Source organism: Ylistrum balloti, unplaced genomic scaffold, assembly GCF_031769215.1.
Source record: "Ylistrum balloti isolate Yb309-2 unplaced genomic scaffold, AGI_CSIRO_Ybal_v1 Utg369786, whole genome shotgun sequence".
Taxonomy (NCBI): domain Eukaryota; kingdom Metazoa; phylum Mollusca; class Bivalvia; order Pectinida; family Pectinidae; genus Ylistrum; species Ylistrum balloti.
The window spans coordinates 132,913-160,692 of record NW_026781972.1 but is presented as its reverse complement, the minus strand read 5'-3'; the positions used below and the strand labels follow the sequence as shown (position 1 = coordinate 160,692).

At 36.0% G+C, this 27,780-nt stretch overlaps 1 protein-coding gene across 1 annotated transcript in view; it reads left to right on the top strand.

Moving 5' to 3' along the window:
- Positions 1–27,780, top strand: part of LOC132544246 (oxysterol-binding protein-related protein 1-like) — a 110,739-nt gene that overhangs the window by 45,623 nt on the left and 37,336 nt on the right. The window contains exon 15 of the mRNA XM_060207818.1: positions 26,784–26,859. Within this exon, the coding sequence (XP_060063801.1) occupies positions 26,784–26,859 (76 nt within the window). The remainder of the gene's footprint in view (positions 1–26,783; positions 26,860–27,780) is intronic.

The following is a 27,780-nucleotide window of genomic DNA, read 5'->3' as shown; positions in this document are numbered from 1 at the left end:
AAAACTTGAATTAAATATTCAATGCATCTATACAGTCATTTTCAACAGACTGCGAAATTATTTTGAAATACGTTTCGTTTCATTTCATTCGTTGCGTTCCGTAAATTTTATCCGTACGGTAATATACTCAACGCATGCTACATCCCACGTACTGTGAAACTCGCAAGGGAATTGATTTTTATTCCGTACAACGAAAATAACACAGGCATCTAACACGATCGTGCAAAGGATGTGCAACTTATATACAAGTGTGAGAACATTCCTGTCAACATTTCTGTTTAATTCAGGGAATTTTACAAATGCTCGAAATCAACGAAATGGTGTTTGTTTACATTGAAGTTCCGCCGTCAGACTGAAAGCGAAACGGGCCATCAGTGCCTTCAGTTCGTTTCTCAGTGGAATTTAAAAGTTGTCAAAATATTTGAAAGATGGCAACCGGGGAGTTAAAAACAGAGAGTAGTAAAGATGACAGAGGCTCAATCGACCGTTACGTTTACAGGTAAATATTGTTTATTTTGGTTTTAGGTGAATTTTTTTGTTTCAGTACGTCAAGCGTCGAATCGATAAATACGTAGCCCTCTCTCTGTGTTCAAAGCGATTACGGCACATGTTGGGACAGTCTTTATAAATATTATATGTCATGCCAGTGAACAGACATGTGAAGTAATGTATTTTGACACTAATGCTCTTGCCTGTGTAGTCCAATTTCCCAGTGCTGTTCAACACGCATCTCTCGGGGAAAATATGATCACGAAACATCCCGAAATCTTGGCTTGTTTGACGTGGCACCGTTATCACGGACGCATTGCCCCTTCGTAAATGAGCTCTCATATGTATAAATGTAGGACATATGACACATGTTAGTGTGTTCAGTATGTCATTCGTGGGAGGGAATGATAATTATTTCTTCTGAATACACTTCTACTGTTGCTGTAGTTTACAGTACAGGTAGCACCTTCTACTAAGAATGTCCCTTTCGTTGAGTGACAGTGTCTGTCTACTTCTTTCTGTTATAAATTACTCTATAAAAACACTGTATAGTCTACAAAACGATTTTCATGTCACATGACTTATAAAATATAAAGTAACACCTTACTTAATTTAGTGTCACAGGTTCTATATATATGACAGTGTATAATAATAATATGTATGCTAGCAATTAAGTTAAAAGTTCTGTATAAATTAGGGACTGGGGAAAAGTCTAGCAGACGATAAATTGTTAAATGGCAACTCACTACTATTGTCATTGTTTGGTAGGTATTGAATTGCAGCGTTGAAGGCACTTTAATTTTTTTCCTACAGAGCCTGTTTTGCTTTTCAAAATCCTTAATTATAAACATAATAACTGCAACTGTTTCATGAATAGACAATTTGCAAATTAACGGTAGATATGACCAGTTAATATGTGTTGGAAGGTTCAGCAGGATTTGTTGGTTTACATATTTCGTCATACTCAGGAAAGATTCTAGATTGACTTATACAGTATCTGCCTAGCAAATTAATGTTTGTACACTCAGATTAGTACTGTATTCAGTCCTTCATAATGGATTTTCATGTAAATTTGGACAAATAAAAGCATGGCTGCATGATCATTCAATTTACAGAACAAAGTAAAATGTAAAAGTCTGTTTTATCAACATTACAATTTAACACTGAGGCTACAGTAGCCAAGCGATTAAGTCTTCATCAATAACCGTCATCTCAGAGTCTTGGGTTAGATGCCCATATAAGGCAGTCTCCAGCTACTGACCTCAGGTCGGTGGTTTTTCTAGATCTCCAGGAACTCGGGACTTCCTCCAAAACTTCAAACTGGCGTGTGTAAGTATGGCCGCGACTGTTTACATGACGTAAAGCAACAATAAATCATAACCAATGGCCAAAATGTAATATGGTATTTATCTCGTAAATTGTTTGATAATATTCATTAGAAAATGTTCAGAAAATTGCAAATTAGTTTCTGTCCTGTAGTGACCCTGCTACAATATAATTATCAAATGATATTTGGAAGGACTCTGACCTGTAATTTGATATTTACGATGTATACCAGTATTTTATACATGTACTGTGCATAGTGAGTACACATAAAAATGTATACAATCATCAGAGTCTTGAATATCACTATCAGTGCATACTAGTACTCATTGGCTAGTTCATTACCTGGTTTGTTGATGCAGAGCCAAAGAATATACGTGATACCCTGGCCTGTGGAGACGTGAGCTCTCACATTTAACAATATTGAATGAATAATTGATAACGTTTCTTGTAGGAACAGCCAGGAGATGTTGTGTTATCACAATCCAGGGATGTGTAAATGCTGATTTTTTTTCCTCTGCTTGTTTCATATAATCATAAAGTGTTATTTCCTGCAATAGTCAAATCGTAATATCTGTGCTTTATTAAGCTTGTAAATTTGATGTCAATTAAATTTGTTAAGCACACATACCAAGGTCAAGGTCACTGTGTCTGAGCCAAGTTCTGTGACATGTATGATAGAGCTTGAGTCTGGGCTATAACACTGCATGTCGTGCATGGCGCATAAAATGAATTCGAATTGAACAGCATAATTCTATATTGTTATTTTTAAAGTTCAACATAAATATTTCTATCTATTTTATGATTCCATTATGATGTTAATCCAGGTGGGTTGGGATGGGATGGCTTATACAAATTTGATAATTTCTGTAGTGTTATGTGTGTGTTTTAAGCCCGTGAAAATTAAATGCAGCTATTTTTTTTTTAATAATAAGTACTTTAATTCTTAGCTAACCTGGCCAAAAGAAGGGAAGAAAATTTGTGGCATTATCTGTTGTCCATCAACTTTTTACATCTTAATTCTCTTCTTCAACACTTTAAATCTAGTTTTGATGAAATGTGACATGGATCATCACTAGAATATGGGGATCTGAATTTTTGAAATTTATAGGGCTGCACTCCCAGGGGCCTGAGTGGTGGTGCCAAATATGTAAAAAATGGGGTCGTATTTGAAAATCTTCGTCTCAACTCCTACAAGAGACAGAAAGTAATGGTACATATAATTGTTGCTTATAACCATCATTTAGTCCTCTTTTTGATTTAATAAGATTTATGGCTTGGAGGTCAAGTGGTTAAGGGTGAGGTCAATGTTTTATATCATTTATATAACTAATTTTGTCAAAGGATAATGCTGTCTAAACATAAAACATTATTTGGCTGTTAATTGTTAGATACACTGATGTTTTTAATAATCTGAAATAGTCGAGATCCCCACCCTATAACCGTATATACCATTGCCAGACATAGAGGGATAAACATGTGAGTGATGCTCTGTATAAGAATGAAGCCAGGGGTTTGGTTCCAACCCTCGGCTGGGGTTTCATTCTTTAGCTGATAAAAGCCCGACTTAATATAGCCATAACTTTTTAATGTTTGAGATCAATAAACTATTACCATGTAGTATATATTGCTGGACATGAAGATCCAGGTAAGTGATACAGGCCCCTGGACCTCTTGTTTTCTATTTTATTTTTTTGTTCAAATTCATAAAAAGAATTTGTTTATTTTTTACTGTGTTTTTGGGATAAGAGGTCCTGTGCTGTTTGATACGTTTACATCATCCTGTCTGCCTTATGTGAGGATGTTGTAATCCTCTTGGTGAAGACATCTTATCAATTAACACCTTTTATTTTCTGCAGCATTATGTCTGGGAGCATTATGTGTAGTGTTTCCACCATGACAGTGGTGTTGTGGTGTTGTATGCTAGCTGTGTTAATATTGAATCAGGTCCCTACACTTCATTGGTATTCCAATTTGAGTGGAAAATACTGTATGTAACCCCATCCCTCTCCTCCCTCCCACTCCTCCCCCCCCCCCCCCCCCCCCCCCCCCCCCCAAAAAAAAAAAAAAAAAAGAGTGCATAGATACATATATCTGATTTTTGAAGTCTTTCGAAGTGCTGAAATATACAAAATTAAATGTCAGGATTCAGCACACATACTTATCTGCATCATATGATACATCGGTTCAGACTTGATGGAGTTTGATGAAACAAAAGCAGCTTCAGAGTGTAAGGTATGACTTTTTTTAAACAAATATTAGGATTTTTCATAATGTTACATGACCTCTAGAGTATGTGACCCTAACCCTACCATCTGGACAGCCATCTTTTGACCTGTGGAGTGAGTGACACCATCATCTGGAAGGCCATCGTTTGACCATTGGAGTAAATGCTCCCATCATCTGGACAGCCATCTTTTGACCTCTGGAGTGATTGACACCATCATTTGGACAGCCATCTTTTGACCTCTGGAGTGAGAGACCCTAACCCTACCATCTGGACAGCCATCTTTTGACCTCTGAAGTAAGTGACCCCATCATCTGGACAGCCATCTTTTGACCATTGGAGTAAATACTCCCATCATTTGGACAGCCATCTTTTTACCTCTGGAGTGAGTGACACCATCATTTGGACAGCCATCTTTTGACCTCTGGAGTGCGAGACCCTAACCCTACCATCTGGACAGTCATCTTTTGACCTCTGGAGTGAGTGACACCATCATTTGGACAGCCATCTTTTGACCTCTGGAGTGCGAGACCCTAACCCTACCATCTGGACAGCCATCTTTTGACCTCTGGAGTGAGTGACCCCATCATCTGGACAGCCATCTTTTGACCTCTGGAGTAAGTGGCCCATCATCTAGACAGCTATCTTTTGACCTCTGGAGTGAGTGACACCATCATCTGGACAGCCATCTTTTGACCATTGGAGTAAATGCTCCCATCATCTGGACAGCCATCTTTTGACCTCTGGAGTGAGTGACACCATCATTTAGACAGCCATCTTTTGACCTCTGGAGTGCAAGACCCTAACCCTACCATCTGGACAGCCATCTTTTGACCTGTGGAGTGAGTGACCCCATCATCTGGACAGCCATCTTTTGACCTCTGGAGTAAGTGACACCATCATCTGGACAGCCATCTTTTGACCTCTGGAGTGAGTGACACCATCATCTGGACAGCCATCTTTTGACCATTTGAGTAAATGTTCCCATCATCTGGACAGCCATCTTTTGACCATTGGAGTGAGTGACACCATCATCTGGACAGCCATCTTTTGACCTCTGGAGTGAGTGACACCATCATTTGGACAGTCATCTTTTGACCTCTGGAGTGAGTGACACCATCATTTGGACAGCCATCTTTTGACCTCTAGAGTGAGTGACCCTGACCCCATCATCTGGACATTGTCACACTACATTGATGATTCATAATTACCTGTGATAATAGAAATAGATCAACAATAAAGCCAAGGAAACGATTAGGAATAACATAGTAAGTACTGTACATCTCACCCTGACAAGTAAGTACTGTACATCTCGCCCTGACAAGTAAGTACTGTACATCTCACCCTGACAAGTAAGTACTGTACATCTCGCCCTGACGAGTAAGTACTGTACATCTCGCCCTGACAAGTAAGTACTGTACATCTCGCCCTGACAAGTAAGTACTGTGCATCTCGCCCTGACAAGTAACTAAGGTACTGAAAAACTAGACCTGAAAATAAGTACTGTACATCTCGCCCTGACAAATAACTCTCGCCCTGACAAGTAAGTACTGTACATCTCGCCCTGACAAGTAAGTACTGTACATCTCGCCCTGACAAGTAAGTACTGTACATCTCACCCTGACAAGTAAGTACTGTACATCTCGCCCTGACGAGTAAGTACTGTACATCTCGCCCTGACAAGTAAGTACTGTACATCTCGCCCTGACAAGTAAGTACTGTACTGTACATCTCGCCCTGACAAGTAAGTACTGTACTGTACATCTCGCCCTGACAAGTAAGTACTGTACATCTCGCCCTGACAAGTAAGTACTGTACATCTCGCCCTGACAAGTAAGTACTGTACTGTACATCTCGCCCTGACAAGTAAGTACTGTACATCTCGCCCTGACAAGTAAGTACTGTACACGTCGCCCTGACGAATAAGTACTGTACACCTCGCCCTGACAAATAAATACTGTACATCTCACCCTGACATTTGTTCATTGTACACTATTGTTAACCTACAAGTCTTACAGCATCAGGTTCATATCACCCTGACATTTGTACGTTGTACACTATTGTTAACCTACAAGTCTTAAGGCATCAGGTTCATATCACCCTGACATTTGTACGTTGTACACTATTGTTAACCTACAAGTCTTACAGCATTAGGTTCATATCACCCTGACATTTGTACGTTGTACACTATTGTTAACCTACAAGTCTTAAGGCATCAGGTTCATATCACCCTGACATTTGTACGTTGTACACTATTGTTAACCTACAAGTCTTACAGCATTAGGTTCATATCACCCTGACATTTGTACGTTGTACACTATTGTTAACCTACAAGTCTTAAGGCATCAGGTTCATATCACCACAAATTGATGATGAATATGATCTGATGATGGAAAAATTATTTGGGACAGGTTTAAGTCCACATCAGTTGTAGATATGCTAAGATCAAAAGCTGATAGTTGTGCCTCCAAGTGTGTGTGATACATGCATGATCAATTACGACTTTGCCTGTTCTTTTGTATGTTTAAATGCTATTACGACACTGTACATTAAGTGGCCCAGTCTTATATGTTATATATATATATGTGTGAGTTTTTAGTTGACTGCAGGACAGCTTAAGTCTGGATTTTTTATGCTGATTTCATGTTTTTAACCACTTGTACAATATGTGTCATATTGACACGTGATTGACTGATGTGAGTACAGACATTCAGACAAAAAAGTAAGTTTACAAGGTGCCCTGTGACACTGAATCATAAAATCAAGTGATCAAAACTCTCCTTATGGCAGTACCATTGATAGTTTGGATGTTATTCTACACAAGACAATCGGTAGCTGTAGTGACTTTTCCTGTACAACTAGTCTGGTACTTATCTGCAAATTAAACCAGACTTTTTGACAGTTTCAAAAATTAGGAGCAGCAGATTAAAACACACCATGATGAGACTACACAAAAATGAAAAAAAAATTAGATGTGGTTCTTGTAACATGTTGGAAAAATATAGGGTGGATAGAAAATAATTATGTATGGTTTATATAGGAGAGAGATCTTTGCTTGATCCATGCTTCTTTGTAGATTGTCTTAAAAAGTTTAAGGAAAGGCACAAAATATCAGTGAGCTAGGGAGATCAATGTTGCTGCCAAAACAGCATTCAAACTTGAATGTTTCTGAATGTTGTGATATTGACTTATCAATTTCATGTTTTAATTTGTAATTACAATATATATAAAATCTTCAAATCAAGAAAAGTAAAATCATTTTAATTTCATGTAGCTGTAAGGATGTGGAAGCTGTAAGCTTAGGAGTTTAGGATTTGACCTACTACTTAAAAGAAAGCTTTTGACAGACACTGACAGATAGAAGATCTGGATTTACTTGCTTGAGAAGTCACAATAGAAACAAATTGTTGCTGTATGCATATTTTTTCAGTCGAGTGCTTTCTGTTGTATATATACATTATACAACAGATGGAAACAGATCAAGGCAAACGTGTTCGCAAAAGAGTGGCTCTATTAAAAGTTACCATATTTGATCAATACATGAATAATTTGCTGATTCAGTTAGTTTTAATATATCTTCAGTAAGGTAGTATTTATCTCAGACTTGTGAGGAGAAAGTTTTTGAAAATTTTGAAATTAAAAACATAAGGCTCAACTGTGATATATGTCACTATACATTATTATATGTATGTTGATGTACCTGGATACAAGCAGATCTATTGTTTTCTGAAGGCAAAGACCAGTGTGAAAAGTTGGCACCTGGAATATATTCATACTGGAAATAGTTTTGTACTTCTATAAACTACCAATGGTATACACTACATGTGAAATGTTTGATATATATCTGCTGTAAAATTGTATGTGGGTGCTTCTCAAATATGTTTCTTGCATTTATATTGACAGATCTAAAGTGTCTTTCACTCTCTGAATTTCCAGACCAATTTATAATGCCTATTAATATCAGTGGACAATCAGTTGCAGACTAATGAAATTTGATGATTTACAGAACTTAATGTATGATATGTTGTTTAAAATACTATTGTTCAAATCAAGAAATTGTACACAGACTTTGTGGCAATATTATACCAGAAATTATCAGCCTATATAAGCGATATTGTTGTAGGCTCCAGGGGTCTGTGGCAATATTATACCAGAATTATCAACCTGAATAACCAATACTGTTGTAGGCTCCAGGGGTCTGTGGCAATATTATACCAGATATTATCAACCTGAATAACCAGTATTGTTGTAGGCTCCAGGGGTCTGTGGCAATATTATACCAGAATTATCAACCTAAATAAGCGATATTGTTGTAGGCTCCAGGGGTCTGTGGCAATATTATACCAGAAATTATCAACCTAAATAACCAATACTGTTGTAGGCTCCAGGGGTCTGTGGCAATATTATACCAGATATTATCAACCTAAATAACCAATACTGCTGTAGGCTCCAGGGGTCTGTGGCAATATTATACCAGATATTATCAACCTAAATAACCAATACTGCTGTAGGCTCCAGGGGTCTGTGGCAATATTATACCAGATATTATCAACCTAAATAACCAATACTGTTGTAGGCTCCAGGGGTCTGTGGCAATATTATACCAGATATTATCAACATAAATAAGCGATATTGTTGTAGGCTCCAGGGGTCTGTGGCAATATTATACCAGATATTATCAACCTAAATAACCAATACTGTTGTAGGCTCCAGGGGTCTGTGGCAATATTATACCAGATATTATCAACCTAAATAACCAATACTGTTGTAGGCTCCAGGGGTCTGTGGCAATATTATACCAGATATTATCAACATAAATAAGCGATATTGTTGTAGGCTCCAGGGGTCTGTGGCAATATTATACCAGATATTATCAACCTGAATAACCAATATTGTTGTAGGCTCCAGGGGTCTGTGGCAATATTATACCAGATATTATCAACCTGAATAAGCGATATTGTTGTAGGCTCCAGGGGTCTGTGGCAATATTATACCAAATATTATCAACCTAAATAAGCGATATTATTGTAGACTCCAGGGGTCTGTGACAATATTATACCAGAATTATCAACCTAAATAAGCGATATTGTTGTAGGCTCCAGGGGTCTGTGGCAATATTATACCAGAATTATCAACCTGAATAACCGATATTGTTGTAGGCTCCAGGGGTCTGTGGCAATATTATACCAGAATTATCAACCTGAATAACCGATATTGTTGTAGGCTCCAGGGGTCTGTGGCAATATTATACCAGAAATTATCAACCTAAATAACCAATACTGTTGTAGGCTCCAGGGGTCTGTGGCAATATTATACCAGATATTATCAACCTAAATAACCAATACTGCTGTAGGCTCCAGGGGTCTGTGGCAATATTATACCAGATATTATCAACCTAAATAAGCGATATTGTTGTAGGCTCCAGGGGTCTGTGGCAATATTATACCAGAAATTATCAACCTAAATAAGCGATACTGTTGTAGGCTCCAGGGGTCTGTGGCAATATTATACCAGAAATTATCAACCTAAATAACCAATACTGTTGTAGGCTCCAGGGGTCTGTGGCAATATTATACCAGAAATTATCAACCTAAATAACCGATATTGTTGTAGGCTCCAGGGGTCTGTGGCAATATTATACCAGATATTATCAACCTAAATAAGCGATATTGTTGTAGGCTCCAGGGGTCTGTGGCAATATTATACCAGAATTATCAACCTAAATAAGCGATATTGTTGTAGGCTCCAGGGGTCTGTGGCAATATTATACCAGAATTATCAACCTAAATAACCGATATTGTTGTAGGCTCCAGGGGTCTGTGGCAATATTATACCAGATATTATCAACCTAAATAACCGATATTGTTGTAGGCTCCAGGGGTCTGTGGCAATATTATACCAGATATTATCAACCTAAATAAGCGATATTGTTGTAGGCTCCAGGGGTCTGTGGCAATATTATACCAGAAATTATCAACCTAAATAAGCGATATTGTTGTAGGCTCCAGGGGTCTGTGGCAATATTATACCAGAAATTATCAACCTAAATAAGCGATATTGTTGTAGGCTCCAGGGGTCTGTGGCAATATTATACCAGATATTATCAACAAAACACAACCTGTATCCTTGCTGGGTCTAAGGGTCATGCCTACTAATAATAAGGGCATGCAGTTTTGGTTACAGAATCACATGACACAAATTGATCTTGGGAATTTCATGCTTGCTGGATACAGATTCCAATGGACTAATGAAACTGCCTGGATAAATCTACTTATCAGTGGCTGCAGTGTTGCTGATATTGGCATTCTGTGCTTCTCTATTCTCCTTCAAGTGTTTTACGCTGGCACAGAGCAAGCTAATATGTGCACGAAAGCTGTTCTAAATAAATCATGAAGGTATAAGTCTTGTTTAGCTGGTCAGGAAGAAAGATGTGATGGATGTCACTGACTTGGCAGTACATCTTTAAAAACTGCTTGGGTATAGAAGAGAAATGATGATCATTTTTTTTCATTAGATCTGAGAATAGAAAATCATGAAATATTCAAGTCAAACACTGTAATTAGTTACCAAGTTAGGCAAAATAATTTTCAAACTGATGACAAGTTTCTTATTGTTTTACTGATGGTGTAGATTTATATCTAAACAAGATTATTGTTGTCTACTTAACTCTATACCATAGTCCTAGTTTCTGTCCTGTTTCAGTATGTCATAGGAGATTAACAAACTGTGAGACCACAGTAGCTGAGTTGTTAAGGCGTCAGACTGTATGCCGGACCTTGTAATGTGAGGCAGTTCCGGGGTTCCTAACAAGATCAGTTTTTTCTTTTGTCCAGGAACTCTGTCTTTCCTCCAATGCCCAAACCAGACATGTCTTAAATGACCCGGGCTTAAAAAGGACATAAGGCAAGGATACATAGAAGCAAACTACACTTGACCAAACATCACGTTTAAGTTGGCTGAAAACAAGTCTCTCAGATATACATGTTTAAGTTGGCTGAAAACAAGTCTCTCAGATATGCATGTTTATGTTGGCCGAAAACAAGACTCTCAGATATATGTGTTTAAGTTGGCTGAGTGCAAGTCTCTAGATATACGTGTTTAAGTTGGCCGAAAACAAGACTCTCAGATATATGTGTTTAAGTTGGCTGAGTGCAAGTCTCTAGATATACGTGTTTAAGTTGGCTGAAAACAAGTCTCTAGATATACCGATGTTACGTTTAAGTTTTTCGTGATTGCTGGGTATAGTTGCCCTGGACAATATAGATGGCCTATTGATTTTGAGTTTATACTGTTAGACACAACGCATTAAATCCTTCAGGTGATGTTCAAAAACATTACCACTTCTCTTACACCTGTATCTCAGATATATGTGTTTAAGTTGGCTAGTGCAAGTCTTTAGACGTGTTTAAGTTGGCCGAGAAAGAAAGACTCTCAGATATATGTGTTTAAGTTGGCTGAGTGATCTCTAGATATACGTGTTTAAAGTTGGCTATTGAAAACAAGTCTTGATAAACCGATGTTACGTTTAAGTTTTTCGTGATTGCTGGGTATAGTTGCCCTGGACAATATAGATGGCCTATTGATTTTGAGTTTATACTGTTAGACACAACGCATTAAATCCTTCAGGTGATGTTCAAAAACATTACCACTTCTCTTAGTACCTGTATGCAGCAGATGAGAATGGATTTTTTAGCTGTGGATCCCTAGCAACAGACTTTAAACGACTGTTTGTTGATACAAGCAGCTCAGAGAAAGAAAATAGAGCATTTTTAGCTGTATTATTAAAAGTTTATTGATTTCCAAACATATCCTTGTTGTTAAAAGTTGGTATTGATTTCCAGACATATCCTTGTTGTTAAAAGTTGGTATTGATTTCCAGACATATCCTTGTTGTTAAAAGTTGGTATTGATTTCCAGACATATCCTTATTGTTAAAAGTTGGTATTGATTTCCAGACATATCCTTATTTTTAAAAGTTGGTATTGATTTCCAGACATATCCTTATTGTTAAAAGTTGGTATTGATTTCCAGACATATCCTTGTTTTTAAAAGTTGGTATTGATTTCCAGACATATCCTTGTTTTTAAAAGTTGGTATTGATTTCCAGACATATCCTTGTTTTTAAAAGTTGGTATTGATTTCCAGACATATCCTTGTTTTTAAAAGTTGGTATTGATTTCCAGGCATATCCTTATTGTTAAAAGTTGGTATTGATTTCCAGACATATCCTTGTTTTTAAAAGTTGGTATTGATTTCCAAACATATCCTTGTTTTTAAAAATGTTGGTATTGATTTCCAGACATATCCTTATTGTTAAAAGTTGGTATTGATTTCCAGACATATCCTTGTTTTTAAAAGAATACATTTTTCTGTTTATTGTAATATTTCACTGATTTAAATGAAAAATAACATAGAGTAGGAATCAACGATAAATGAGAACATTGGAAAATTTGATTTTAGCAAAAAGAAAAACAACATCAAAACCAATGAAAAATTTAAAGATTCAGATGTTAGACCATTAATAGTAAAGTCCATTAATATTGTAGATGGGGAAACCCTTTATCTTGGCTATTGGTAAATGTTATACTATGTTTTATTCTTGTACTGTGTTTGCTGAGAAATTGTTTAACAATGTATGCAAAAGTCACTTTGAAATTTTCATCAAAGATGTACACAGTTACTCTGAAATTCAGTCCTCTGTGTTATTAATATGACAATGTATGCAGTTACTCTGAAATTCAGTCCTCTGTGGTGTTGTATGACAATGTATGCAGTTACTTTGAAATTCAGTCCTCTGTGTTATTATATGACAATGTATGCAGTTACTCTGAAATTCAGTCCTCTGTGGTATGACAATGTGCAGTTACTCTGAAATTCAGTGTATGCAGTATGCAGTTACTTTGAAATTCAGTCCTCTGTGTTGTTATATGACAATGTATGCAGTTACTCTGAAATTCAGTCCTCTGTGGTATTGTACGACAATGTATGCAGTTACTATGAAATTCAGTCCTCTGTGTTATTAATACGACAATGTATGCAGTTACTCTGAAATTCAGTCCTCTGTGTTATTAATATGACAATGTTTGCAGTTACTCTGAAATTCAGTCCTCGGTGTTATTAATATGACAATGCATGCAGTTACTCTGAAATTCAGTCCTCTGTGTTATTAATATGACAATGTATGCAGTTACTCTGAAATTCAGTCCTCTGTGGTGTTGTATGACTATGTATGCAGTTACTTTGAAATTCAGTCCTCTGTGTTATTAAATGACAATGTATGCAGTTACTCTGAAATTCAGTCCTCTGTGTTATTAATATGACAATGTATGCAGTTACTCTGAAATTCAGTCCTCGGTGTTATTATACGACAATGTATGCAGTTACTCTGAAATTCAGTCCTCGGTGTTATTATACGACAATGTATGCAGTTACTCTGAAATTCAGTCCTCGGTGTTATTATACGACAATGTATGCAGTTACTCTGAAATTCAGTCCTCTGTGTTATTAATATGACAATGTATGCAGTTACTCTGAAATTCAGTCCTCGGTGTTATTATACGACAATGTATGCAGTTACTCTGAAATTCAGTCCTCTGTGTTATTATACGACAATGTATGCAGTTACTCTGAAATTCAGTCCTCGGTGTTATTAATATGACAATGTATGCAGTTACTCTGAAATTCAGTCCTCTGTGTTATTAATACGACAATGTATGCAGTTACTCTGAAATTCAGTCCTCTGTGTTATTAATATGACAATGTATGCAGTTACTCTGAAATTCAGTCCTCGGTGTTATTATACGACAATGTATGCAGTTACTCTGAAATTCAGTCCTCTGTGTTATTAATATGACAATGTATGCAGTTACTCTGAAATTCAGTCCTCTGTGTTATTAATATGACAATGTATGCAGTTACTCTGAAATTCAGTCCTCTGTGTTATTAATATGACAATGTATGCAGTTACTCTGAAATTCAGTCCTCTGTGTTATTAATATGACAATGTATGCAGTTACTCTGAAATTCAGTCCTCTGTGTTATTAATATGACAATGTATGCAGTTACTCTGAAATTCAGTCCTCTGTGTTATTAATATGACAATGTATGCAGTTACTCTGAAATTCAGTCCTCTGTGTTATTAATATGACAATGTATGCAGTTACTCTGAAATTCAGTCCTCTGTGTTATTAATATGACAATGTATGCAGTTACTCTGAAATTCAGTCCTCGGTGTTATTATACGACAATGTATGCAGTTACTCTGAAATTCAGTCCTCGGTGTTATTAATATGACAGTCTAGCTAAGACTCTTATCTTGGTCATGATACACAAAAATAACTACCAGTAGATCTATAGAGATGGTCATTGAATGGATGTTTGACTCCGTTCTTGACAATTTTTTGCAATCTCCCTTGGAATTTCCGGTGAAATATTATTGACCTGGTCTAAAGGAATGAACTAGGTATGGAGTATGAGGATGAGTTTATTATGCCACAAGGGTCTAGAGGCTTACAACTTCCTCTTAATGTCTCCTAGGAGCTCCTGGAGACCGCTTCTGTATCAAAGTCATATATCTCTACTTATTTATGGTCAAAAAAATTATGATCCAGAGGTTTAGCTCTCCAGTGGATCTTTTCCGTACTGGAATATATCATCCCCTGCAGAAACATCAATGATATTGGTTCTGGTTAATGGCTCTTGTCTGTCAGACTGTCCTTTTGTATATGACCAGACCGCTGATGTGTCCATGTAGAACCACAAAATGATTCAATTCTAAGGCTCTTACTAATCTCTACATACACCAATACCGGTATATACGAGAGTGTTTTCTGTATTTGATTGTATTTTCCAAAAGTGTGTCTTATTATGTTAGAACTGTTGTTTTGTGTAGATTTTCAACGGAAGTCGATGAAGTCAGCCTAGCTATATCTATTGACTTGGCTTTCAAGGTGTGATAAAGAAAACTGATGAATGTTCTAATGTTTCTTGAAAATGCCTATTAACTTGCAGTACTACAAGGAGGTGGTGATACTAAAATTGCTGCACTATTATGTTATAACATTATATTTTCATGTTTATAGTCTGCATTTTAAATGTATTTTTTTATTTTAAAATCTAGAATCATCAGATCACCAATATCATGTGATGAGTTTACTATAAATCCCATTGTGAAGCTAAGTCTTGTGATCTATTGCTCCATGGCTATATATTCATTTCATCCTTATTCTGGTCATTATTATAGATGTCAGGCTGAACGTAGGAGGAGAAATACGATAAATTTCATTCTTTTTCTGGTCATTATTATAGATGTCAGGCTGAATGAAGGAGGAGAAATTCGGTAAATTTCATCCTTTTTCTGGTCATTATTATAGATGTCAGGCTGAATGAAGGAGGAGAAATACGGTAAATTTCATCCTTTTTCTGGTCATTATTATAGATGTCAGGCTGAATGAAGGAGGAGAAATTCGGTAAATTTCATCCTTTTTCTGGTCATTATTATAGATGTCAGGCTGAATGAAGGAGGAGAAATTCGGTAAATTTCATCCTTTTTCTGGTCATTATTATAGATGTCAGGCTGAATGAAGGAGGAGAAATACGGTAAATTTCATCCCTTTTCTGGTCATTATTATAGATGTCAGGCTGAATGAAGGAGGAGAAATTCGGTAAATTTCATCATTTTTCTGGTCATTATTATAGATGTCAGGCTGAATGAAGGAGGAGAAATACGGTAAATTTCATCCCTTTTCTGGTCATTATTATAGATGTCAGGCTGAATGAAGGAGGAGAAATTCGGTAAATTTCATCATTTTTTTGGTCATTATTATAGATGTCAGGCTGAATGAAGGAGGAGAAATACGGTAAATTTCATCCTTTTTCTGGTCATTATTATAGATGTCAGGCTGAATGAAGGAGGAGAAATTCGGTAAATTTCATCCTTTTTCTGGTCATTATTATAGATGTCAGGCTGAATGAAGGAGGAGAAATTCGGTAAATTTCATCATTTTTTTGGTCATTATTATAGATGTCAGGCTGAATGAAGGAGGAGAAATACGGTAAATTTCATCCTTTTTCTGGTCATTATTATAGATGTCAGGCTGAATGAAGGAGGAGAAATACGGTAAATTTCATCCTTTTTCTGGTCATTATTATAGATGTCAGGCTGAATGAAGGAGGAGAAATTCGGTAAATTTCATCCTTTTTCTGGTCATTATTATAGATGTCAGGCTGAATGAAGGAGGAGAAATACGGTAAATTTCATCCCTTTTCTGATCATTATTATAGATGTCAGGCTGAATGAAGGAGGAGAAATTCGGTAAATTTCATCCTTTTTCTGGTCATTATTATAGATGTCAGGCTGAATGAAGGAGGAGAAATTCGGTAAATTTCATCCTTTTTCTGATCATTATTATAGATGTCAGGCTGAACGTACTTATGCCCTATTTTTCACAGACACTGTTACTGTCTATATTTGTCATCCATATTACCACATATTTTTTTTCCATAAAAAAAGAGAAAATTATACATCTGCTTCTACAAAAGGGATAAAACCTTTTTAGAAACTGTTCTGACAGTTAAGTTGTATCTTGCTAACCATCCTGTCTTCTGACAGTTGTATCTTGCTAACCATCCTGTCTTCTGACAGTTGTATCTTGCTAACCATCCTGTCTTCTGACAGTTGTATCTTGCTAACCATCCTGTCTTCTGACAGTTGTGTCTTGCTAGCCATCCTGTCTTCTGACAGTTGTGTCTTGCTAGCCATCCTGTCTTCTGACAGTTAAGTTGTCTTTTACTAACCATCCTGTCTTCTGACAGTTGTATCTTGCTAACCATCCTGTCTTCTGACAGTTGTATCTTGCTAACCATCCTGTCTTCTGACAGTTGTATCTTGCTAACCATCCTGTCTTCTGACAGTTGTGTCTTGCTAACCATCCTGTCTTCTGACAGTTAAGTTGTATCTTGCTAACCATCCTGTCTTCTGACAGTTGTATCTTGCTAACCATCCTGTCTTCTGACAGTTGTATCTTGCTAACCATCCTGTCTTCTGACAGTTGTATCTTGCTAACCATCCTGTCTTCTGACAGTTGTGTCTTGCTAGCCATCCTGTCTTCTGACAGTTGTATCTTGCTAGCCATCCTGTCTTCTGACAGTTAAGTTGTCTTTTACTAACCATCCTGTCTTCTGACAGTTGTATCTTGCTAACCATCCTGTCTTCTGACAGTTGTATCTTGCTAACCATCCTGTCTTCTGACAGTTGTATCTTGCTAACCATCCTGTCTTCTGACAGTTGTGTCTTGCTAACCATCCTGTCTTCTGACAGTTGTGTCTTGCTAACCATCCTGTCTTCTGACAGTTGTGTCTTGCTAACCATCCTGTCTTCTGACAGTTGTGTCTTGCTACTAACCATCCTGTCTTCTGACAGTTGTGTCTTGCTAACCATCCTGTCTTTTGACAGTTGTATCTTGCTAACCATCCTGTCTTCTGACAGTTGTGTCTTGCTAACCATCCTGTCTTCTGACAGTTGTGTCTTGCTAACCATCCTGTCTTCTGACAGTTGTGTCTTGCTAGCCATCCTGTCTTCTGACAGTTGTGTCTTGCTAACCATCCTGTCTTCTGACAGTTGTGTCTTGCTAGCCATCCTGTCTTCTGACAGTTAAGTTGTCTTTTACTAACCATCCTGTCTTCTGACAGTTGTATCTTGCTAACCATCCTGTCTTCTGACAGTTGTATCTTGCTAACCATCCTGTCTTCTGACAGTTGTATCTTGCTAACCATCCTGTCTTCTGACAGTTGTATCTTGCTAACCATCCTGTCTTCTGACAGTTGTGTCTTGCTAACCATCCTGTCTTCTGACAGTTGTGTCTTGCTAACCATCCTGTCTTCTGACAGTTGTGTCTTGCTAACCATCCTGTCTTCTGACAGTTGTGTCTTGCTAACCATCCTGTCTTCTGACAGTTAAGTTGTCTTTTACTAACCATCCTGTCTTCTGACAGTTGTGTCTTGCTAACCATCCTGTCTTTTGACAGTTGTATCTTGCTAACCATCCTGTCTTCTGACAGTTAAGTTGTATCTTGCTAACCATCCTGTCTTCTGACAGTTGTGTCTTGCTAACCATCCTGTCTTCTGACAGTTGTGTCTTGCTAGCCATCCTGTCTTCTGACAGTTGTGTCTTGCTAACCATCCTGTCTTCTGACAGTTGTGTCTTGCTAACCATCCTGTCTTCTGACAGTTAAGTTGTCTTTTACTAACCATCCTGTCTTCTGACAGTTGTATCTTGCTAGCCATCCTGTCTTCTGACAGTTGTGTCTTGCTAACCATCCTGTCTTCTGACAGTTAAGTTGTATCTTGCTAACCATCCTGTCTTCTGACAGTTGTGTCTTGCTAACCATCCTGTCTTCTGACAGTTAAGTTGTCTCTTGTTAACCATCCTGTCTTCTGACAGTTAAGTTGTATCTTGCTAACCATCCTGTCTTCTGACAGTTGTATCTTGCTAGCATCCTGTCTTCTGACAGTTGTGTCTTGCTAGCCATCCTGCCTTCTGACAGTTAAGTTGTCTTTTACTAACCATCCTGTCTTCTGACAGTTGTGTCTTGCTAACCATCCTGTCTTCTGACAGTTAAGTTGTATCTTGCTAACCATCCTGTCTTCTGACAGTTGTGTCTTGCTAACCATCCTGTCTTCTGACAGTTAAGTTGTCTTTTACTAACCATCCTGTCTTCTGACAGTTGTATCTTGCTAACCATCCTGTCTTCTGACAGTTAGGTTGTCTCTTGTTAACCATCCTGTCTTCTGACTTTTAAGTTTTCTCTTGCTAACCATCCTGTCTTCTGATATTTAAGTTGTGTCTTGTTTTCAAAATGTTTTATATGTGCACTTAATTCTTTTTTTTTTTGTAAAAAGATCATTTTTCTACAAATTTACTTAATTTGATAAAAGCGTTTTTGTTCCTCTTTGGAAAAATGTTAGTGTCACTAAGATGATACCATGATTGAAAGGGCAACGTATTTCCGAAGTGTTTTAAAGCCAGTTGTGTTGTGCCTAAGTTCCACTGAAATGATATATACATCAGTGCACATAGTTTTAGTGTTGTATTCAATGTATCAGAAACATCAATGAAAAACTTTCCAGTTTTGAGAAATTTATGATGTCAAAAAAAGACAGATGTTCATTGAATTTAAGTAATTTTTATTTTACAAAACAATGCTTGACTTATCTAGAGCTAGCTTTGTGCAGTGAAATGGTTAACGATCTTTATTTGTAATCTTTGACAAGAAATTATCAGGATTGTGAAAGATATGTTACCTTAAATATATGAAGTTGGGATGGCAAACTACTTAGAACAATTCAAAGCAGTGTGTAGAGTTTGTCATAAAGTGTGTGCTAAGAAAGGTTCGTGATTATTACAAGCTGTAATGCATGACCTATATTTCAATCATTGACCCGAATGTTTGACTGCCTTGGGTGTTATGTTAGTCCTCATCTAATCAAACATCAAATAAAAACAATAATATAACCTGAATTCTTTTCATGGAATTAGGAGTATGTCTGTATACTGACACGTTGCCCATTTACTCTTCAGTATATGGTTATTTTGAAACAGACTCAACATAGATTGTTGTATACTTACAACGACACGCTACCCTTCAGTATATGGTAATTTTGAAACAGACTCAACATAGATTGTTGTATACATACAACGACATGTTGCCCATTTACCCTTGAGTATATGGTAATTTTGAAACAGACTCAACATAGATTGTTGTATATATACTTACAACGACACGCTACCCTTCAGTATATGGTTATTTTGAAACAGACTCAACATAGATTGTTGTATACTTACAACGACACGCTACCCTTCAGTATATGGTTATTTTGAAACAGACTCAACATAGATTGTTGTATACTTACAACAACACGTTGCCCATTTACCCTTGCGTATATGGTAATTTTGAAACAGACTCAACATAGATTGTTGTATATATACTTACAATGACACGTTGCCCATTTACCCTTGAGTATATGGTAATTTTGAAACAGACTCAACATAGATTGTTGTATACTTACAACGACACGCTACCCTTCAGTATATGGTTATTTTGAAACAGACTCAACACATAGATTGTTGTATACTTACAACGACACTCTACCCTTCAGTATATGGTTATTTTGAAACAGACTCAACATAGATTGTTGTATACTTACAACAACACGTTGCCCATTTACCCTTGCGTATATGGATATTTTGAAACAGACTCAACATAGCTTGTCCCTTTTGTGACATACTCGGTCATCCGTTTCTATTTATGTAACATGCTGTCTGTATCCGGTTTCGGAGTTTACATTACATTTTTTATTATATTTATTCTGGATAGAACTTGTGAAACGGATTGAAGTACTGGTGACAAAAACTTTGAAAAAAGTCGGTCTGAGATTAGTCCATGTTTGTACTTTTTGAAGCGAAAATAAGATGTTGTAAAATCGACTGGTTTAGATAAGTCATTATCATACTACAACATTGTCAGACAGACACATCAACGGGTAGAAATATCTATTTTACTCTCGAGTCACGTGATAACTGAGAGTTAAGTACAGGTATACGGAGAGATATGAGACCTTCTGACTTTAGCTATCCAGAATCCTCCTAACTGTACTTAAAATAAAATATCATTTCACATCACTACCAGCAGTAACATTAACCTTAACCTTAAGTCTCTCTGTACCAGCAGTAACCTTAACCTTAAGTCTCTCTGTACTAGTAGTAACCTTAACCTTAAGTCTCTCTGTACCAGCAGTAACCTTAACCTTAAGTCTCTCTGTACTAGTAGTAACCTTAACCTTAAGTCTCTCTGTACCAGCAGTAACCTTATTCTTAAGTCTCTCTGTACCAGCAGTAACCTTAACCTTAAGTCTCTCTGTACTAGTAGTAACCTTAACCTTAAGTCTCTCTGTACCAGCAGTAATCTTAACCTTAAGTCTCTCTGTACCAGCAGTAATCTTAACCTTAAGTCTCTCTGTACCAGCAGTATCCTTAACCTGAAGTCTCTCTGTACCAGCAGTAACCTTAACCTTTAGTCTCTCTGTACCAGCAGTAACCTTAACCTTAAGTCTCTCTGTACCAGCAGTATCCTTAACCTTAAGTCTCTCTGTACCAGCAGTAACCTTAACCTTAAGTCTCTCTGTACCAGCAGTAACCTTAACCTGAAGTCTCTCTCTACCAGCAGTAACCTTAACCTTAAGTCTCTCTGTACCAGCAGTATCATCGATCATAATTTCGAGGTATGCTTTTTATTTGTTTATTTTTTTTTGTATTTATGGTAAAGTCTTCAAAGAAATTGAAAAAATTAATATTTGTCCCATAAATGCTGATAAATAAAGGAAAAAACCAGGGTTTTGAAGACAATTTTGCCAGTAAATGAGACCAGATTTGATTACTGTTTAATTATCATAATATATAAAAAATTTCCATTGTATTATGCATTTCTATACTATTCATGTGATATATATATATCAATTACGTTTTATAAGGGAATTAATTGAATACAATGTTTGATTCCTTAAAATCATCAAATTCTGGATCAGTAGTCCATAAGTATACATGTATATGTGACCCTGGTGGTAAAATTAACATGATGATGTGTTTTGTGGGTTTATTTTGGTGTAAGTATATCTACAGTAAAAATAAAAGTAATTTATACAAAAAATTAATCAAGTTTGATCTCATAAAATCTGAAGGGACGGATTTAAGGTAACCATAACTAGGTCAGACAGTCTGATATATTTACTTCTCTGATATATATTATGCAACCTGTTTGTTAGTCTCTTTGTCCAACATGTGTTTCTCCTATGTAGACTGATGCAGTCACTTATAATATACATTATAGAATCTCCAGGAAGAACTCTTCCACTACTGTTCTCACATGTGGTACACATCAGCTGTGTGCTAAAAATGTTATTTATTTAACATGTAGAGTACAATAGAACGGGGAAGCAAGAACACATACTGGTCTAGATCTAGATTGTACACAATGCAACCATGTTAATACATATTGAGGTATAACACAGGGCTTAAAACTACACATACATTTATCAGCACATAATTAATATTCATCTGTTGATAAATCATTGTTATAGAAATAAGCACACCTGTAAAGGTCACTTTAATTATTTATATATAAACATAGGTTTTTTTTGACAGCATATCTTTGAGCTGAATCATCACACTACTTTAAGAGGTAACTGTTTTTGCACTCTGTATGGAGACACCACAGGATAAAATGCCATCATATTCTAGTATTATATAGTTTATAGAGAGAGTGGGAATTTAAAAATACACCCCTGGGAAATTATTTTGATGAAATGCTCATCAGACTGGAATCATCCCAGACATGGTTTTATTCCCAAACATCTATGAAATATTTCCATTTTTATCATTTGTTTTTTGACAGTGCATTCCCTGTTGAAAATTTCCTTTAGTTACTCATGAAGTATGCAAATTAGTGTGAATTTGATTCTTATCGAAGTTTTTTAATTTGATATATAGATGATATATAATGTAAAATTTTCAGCTGTATCAATGTTTCTGTTTAGTAGCCTAATATTGTAAGTACCAAAGGTAAGAAGTAGTCTGTAGAGTTAATGTGTTCAGTTTTATAGATCTACTTGTCACACAATTGTACTCCAACAGTCTGGTAGTGCAGTAAACACAGCATTTCATGTAACATAATTAGGCTTGCAAGGATAAATATTTCAATAATTATCCCACAACCAGGACAACTTACACTATACATTATACACAAGAAGGATTTCACTGTCCAAATCACAAAAGTTCTTTTACAAAAGTTAAAACCTGGAATCTAGATATTGACTTGATGTTGTAATTAATCTCATTTTGAAAATTAAAAAAATGGTTTGCTTCAATTTCATATTTAAGATATAAAATTTCAGTAGGAGTTTACTGAATTATGTTGTCTTAATTTCATTTGGAATAGATAGAATTTTTCAGTAATTTTCTCATTACTTTGATCAGCTAGTTAAAATGAAAAATTTCAAGCTTAGTTTCATAAAAATCTAATTAATTATGGAAAGGATTCTGTGTATATGAATGTATAACAGGCATCTTTATTAAGTTAAACAGTGATAAAGATGTTGGAGAAGTCCAGGAGAGCTTGAAACCAACAGCTATAAATGGTATCTGTTAGGGACATTCATGGTCGGAGAGAGTAAATCCAATACTACATATTGTGTCCATTACTGAGCTAAAGTCTATTTGTGGACCTGGAGATACACATTGTTCATGGCTAAGTGTTGATCAATTCTCCATCATTCATCTTATCCACAGACAAATATATTCCAACAAAGCAATTCATTTGGAAGTACATTTGGTTCATTTCCGGAAAAAATTATTTTCATGAAGCAATTCTCTAAATTTGCAGCAATCTTAACATACATCTTTTAATTGTTATAGGTATATAAAGATACAAAGTGTTATCATTGGTTATTAAAAAGGGGGACACCATTGCTTATACAAAAGTGAGACATATTGTTACAAAGTACCATTGCTTATACAAAAGTGAGACATATTGTTACAAAGTACCATTGCTTATACAAAAGTGAGACATATTGTTACAAAGTACCATTGCTTATACAAAAGTGAGAGACATGACATATGTTACAAAGTACCATTGCTTATACAAAAGTGAGACATATTGTTACAAAGTACCATTGCTTATACAAAAGTGAGACATATTGTTACAAAGTACCATCGCTTATACAAAAGTGAGACATATTGTTACAAAGTACCATCGCTTATACAAAAGTGAGACATATTGTTACAAAGTACCATCGCTTATACAAAAGTGAGACATATTGTTACAAAGTACCATCGCTTATACAAAAGTGAGACATATTGTTACAAAGTACCATCGCTTATACAAAAGTGAGACATATTGTTACAAAGTACCATTGCTTACACAAAAGGAAGACATATTGTCACAAAGTACCATTGCTAACACAAAAGTGAGACATATTGTTACAAAGTACCATTGCTTATACAAAAGTGAGACATATTGTTACAAAGTACCATTGCTTATACAAAAGTGAGACATATTGTTACAAAGTACCATTGCTTATACAAAAGTGAGACATATTGTTACAAAGTACCATTGCTTATACAAAAGTGAGACATACTATTATAAGATATCATTGGTTGAACAAAAGTTTGATGTTTTCTGAAAAAATTCTTGCTGTGTATGACTATTTCAAATCTAGGACGACAAACATCTACAGTGTTAAGGATTTTAAATTTAAGTCTGATGTATTGTACAGCCAGATTTTATTGGAGTTAGGGATCAGAATAGATGGTGAAGGGAATCTCTGAATCTATTTTGCTGATTAATCAATACATCAAATCCTGCAATAAATGTGACCAGATCTGAGAGAACCAGGCTATGAAATTTTGTTGGATCAAGTGTAGGACCAATATAACTCTGAGTTTCTAAGAATGGATTTACTGTAATTGATCTGAATTTCCCTTCTCACTTTCACCTTAATCCAATATCTTATTATGAAAATTAGTGAAAAATACTGAAGTAAGTATTTGATAACTTTCTGATATTCAATCATGATGTTGCATTTTAGAAATGGTTTGAGTATAATTGATTTGATGTAATTATCTGGACACTGGGCTTGGAAACTTTTCGTTGAACTGCCTTTCTAAGTTAAAGTGACAGTCTGACGTAATGATCTTCTTTCTTACTGCACAAGTTAAGTGGTCAACCGTAGAGTTGGATTCGCGTGCGCTGCCCGTTAAAAGATATATTTTTCATTAATCAATAACTTCAGTGAAATTGGTCTGCACGCAATTTGGTTTTATTTGAACCTGATAATAGTATCTGAACCTAACTGAAGAAACTGAGCTATATATGGTGTTAAAAATGAATTACATCTGACTTGTAAAAATATTTACGATAATTACAAATTATACCATATTTTTTTTTAATTAGTTTTATATACAGCGATCAAGGCAAAATCTCCTGTTTTTATTAAAATTGTTTTCTAGATTAAACATTTTAATTGAATTCCTAATTTGATCCTTTAAACACCTGGTTTTAAATCAGACAATTTACATACTACTATCCTCAAGCACTTGATGAAGAGTCAAGCAAAAATGAATTTGACACTGATAGTAAATTGAAATAAATTGGTTCCAACTTCCTGGCAGTTTCAGGTGTACAAAATAACTGAGGACAGGTCTTTTATATAAAACTGTATGAAAAGAAAGGTATACGACAGATATGGTCTTTTATAAAATACAATTGTTGAGTGTATCCAGATAAACACCCTCCCCAGGTCCAGCAATCATGGCTTGTTGCCAGACCTAGCATCATTAAGATAAAAGCTGTCAGTTCATGTTTATACAAATGATGTAAAATTTGAAACTTAGAGGTGACATACATATGATTTTAACATTTACACTATGACAAAGATTAATAGAATCTTCCCCTACCTTGAGGGTGTGACAGAGAAATCTCCAACCCGAGGGGTGATATTCTTGGTTGTCTAACCCAAGGCTATGCTATTTTCTGATCACATACATGATGTTCGATAATCATATCTAGTCTTCAGCTGATATAAAAAATTTCACTCACATAATTAGAAGCTATGACTTGAAGGAAACATTTGGTGATTTATATAATCTCTTATCCTTCGAAGGTGCTTATTCTTAGGTGAGGGGGAGAGTCAACTTCAACTTTGAAGTGATTCTTCAATCCTGTGATTAGTGATATCAGTATTTGTAATGAGATGCTTTAATTCAAATTCTCAAGGTCCCTATGTTACCAAATACCGTTCTCAAGGTCCCTATGTTACCAAATACTGTTCTCAAGGTCCCAATGTTACCAAATACCGTTCTCAAGGTCCCAATGTTACCAAATACCGTTCTCAAGGTCCCAATATTACCAAATACCGTTCTCAAGGTCCCTATGTTACCAAAGACTGTTCTTAAGGTCCCAATGTTACCAAATACCGTTCTCAAGGTCCCTATGTTACCAAATATCGTTCTCAAGGTCCCGTTCTCAAGGTCTCAATGTTACCAAATACCGTTCTCAAGGTCCTTATGTTACCAAATGCCGTTCTCAAGGTCCCAATGTTACCAAATACCGTTCTCAAGGTCCTTATGTTACCAAATACCGTTCTCAAGGTCCCTATGTTACTTAATACTGTTCTTAAGGTCCCAATGTTACCTAATACCGTTCTCAAGGTCCCTATGTTACCAAATATCGTTCTCAAGGTCCCGTTCTCAAGGTCCCAATGTTACCAAATACTGTTCTCAAGGTCCCAATATTACCAAATACCGTTCTCAAGGTCCCTATGTTACCAAATACTGTTCTTAAGGTCCCAATGTTACCAAATACCGTTCTCAAGGTCCCTATGTTACCAAATATCGTTCTCAAGGTCCCGTTCTCAAGGTCTCAATGTTACCAAATACCGTTCTCAAGGTCCTTATGTTACCAAATGCCGTTCTCAAGGTCCCAATGTTACCAAATACCGTTCTCAAGGTCCTTATGTTACCAAATACCGTTCTCAAGGTCCCTATGTTACTTAATTGTCGGGATATCATAACTACAACTTCAACGTGAATCAGTGTTTGTGATCTCTATATTTTTGTACTAAAATTGCAATTGTCATTATATAATATTTTGACCCAATGTTTTTTTATAGTAAAATATATTATTTTTTTATTCAGGAGCCGGCTTCCTGTTCCGATGTTTGACCGAAATGACTTCAGTATCTGGAGTATACTTAAGCAGTGTATAGGAAAGGTAAGTATATCTCAGTAATCACACTGTGAACAGATTTCCACCTGTTGAATTTGTATCTCTGTGATTTTTGGAACTCAGGGATTTAGATAAATTCTGGGCTGATGCTTTCCTGTATTCACTCCCTCAAATTTTGAAAACCACTTTAATTAGAACTAAATAAAATTTGGAAATGGCTTAATTCTGAACTCACCAGAAAAAATCTTATGACAATTACTGCAGAATGAAATGATGGAACTTTACAGCAATATTTTGAGGGTTTTCATGTTCCACTAAAGTCACTGTTTTTCATATTTTCAATTCCAAAGTTAATGGATTGGCATTATCATCAAATACGCTTTATCATTATTAATGACATCAGTAACTAAACATTTAGGATTATGTTTGACACCTCCTGTGTAACTGGATCTAAATTTATTATATTATTTAAAACTATGGATCAAAGCAGGGAGGGGAGGGGGATGGAGGCACAATGTCCCTCTATCGGTGAAGATCAATGAAATACATCTGGGAAAGACCCTTAATACTATGAGAATACAGAATCGTCACTAAAAATCGTCAAATGAAATTCCCAGAGTGACAACAACACAGTCCAATCCTCACCAATTCAGGTTTTATTAGCAGAGTAGGTTGTTTACATGTTGTTTCGAATCTAAGCAATCTGATGACAGATGGCTTTAATTCGAAAATAATTGCAAAATGATTTAAGATCAGCAAAATATGAAAGATGAATCTGTGAAATTTTGTGACGGGATTATGATAAAGATAATTAAATTTTCAATGATATTTGAAAAAAGAGAAACCCTTAAGAAAGAGTGTTGCTAACTTGTGTATGTATAATTAATAAACGGGCTGAAAGAAAGGCATACATAAACTAATAAATTCCAAAGTACTGTTTTCAATAATAGTTACCTCCCTTATATA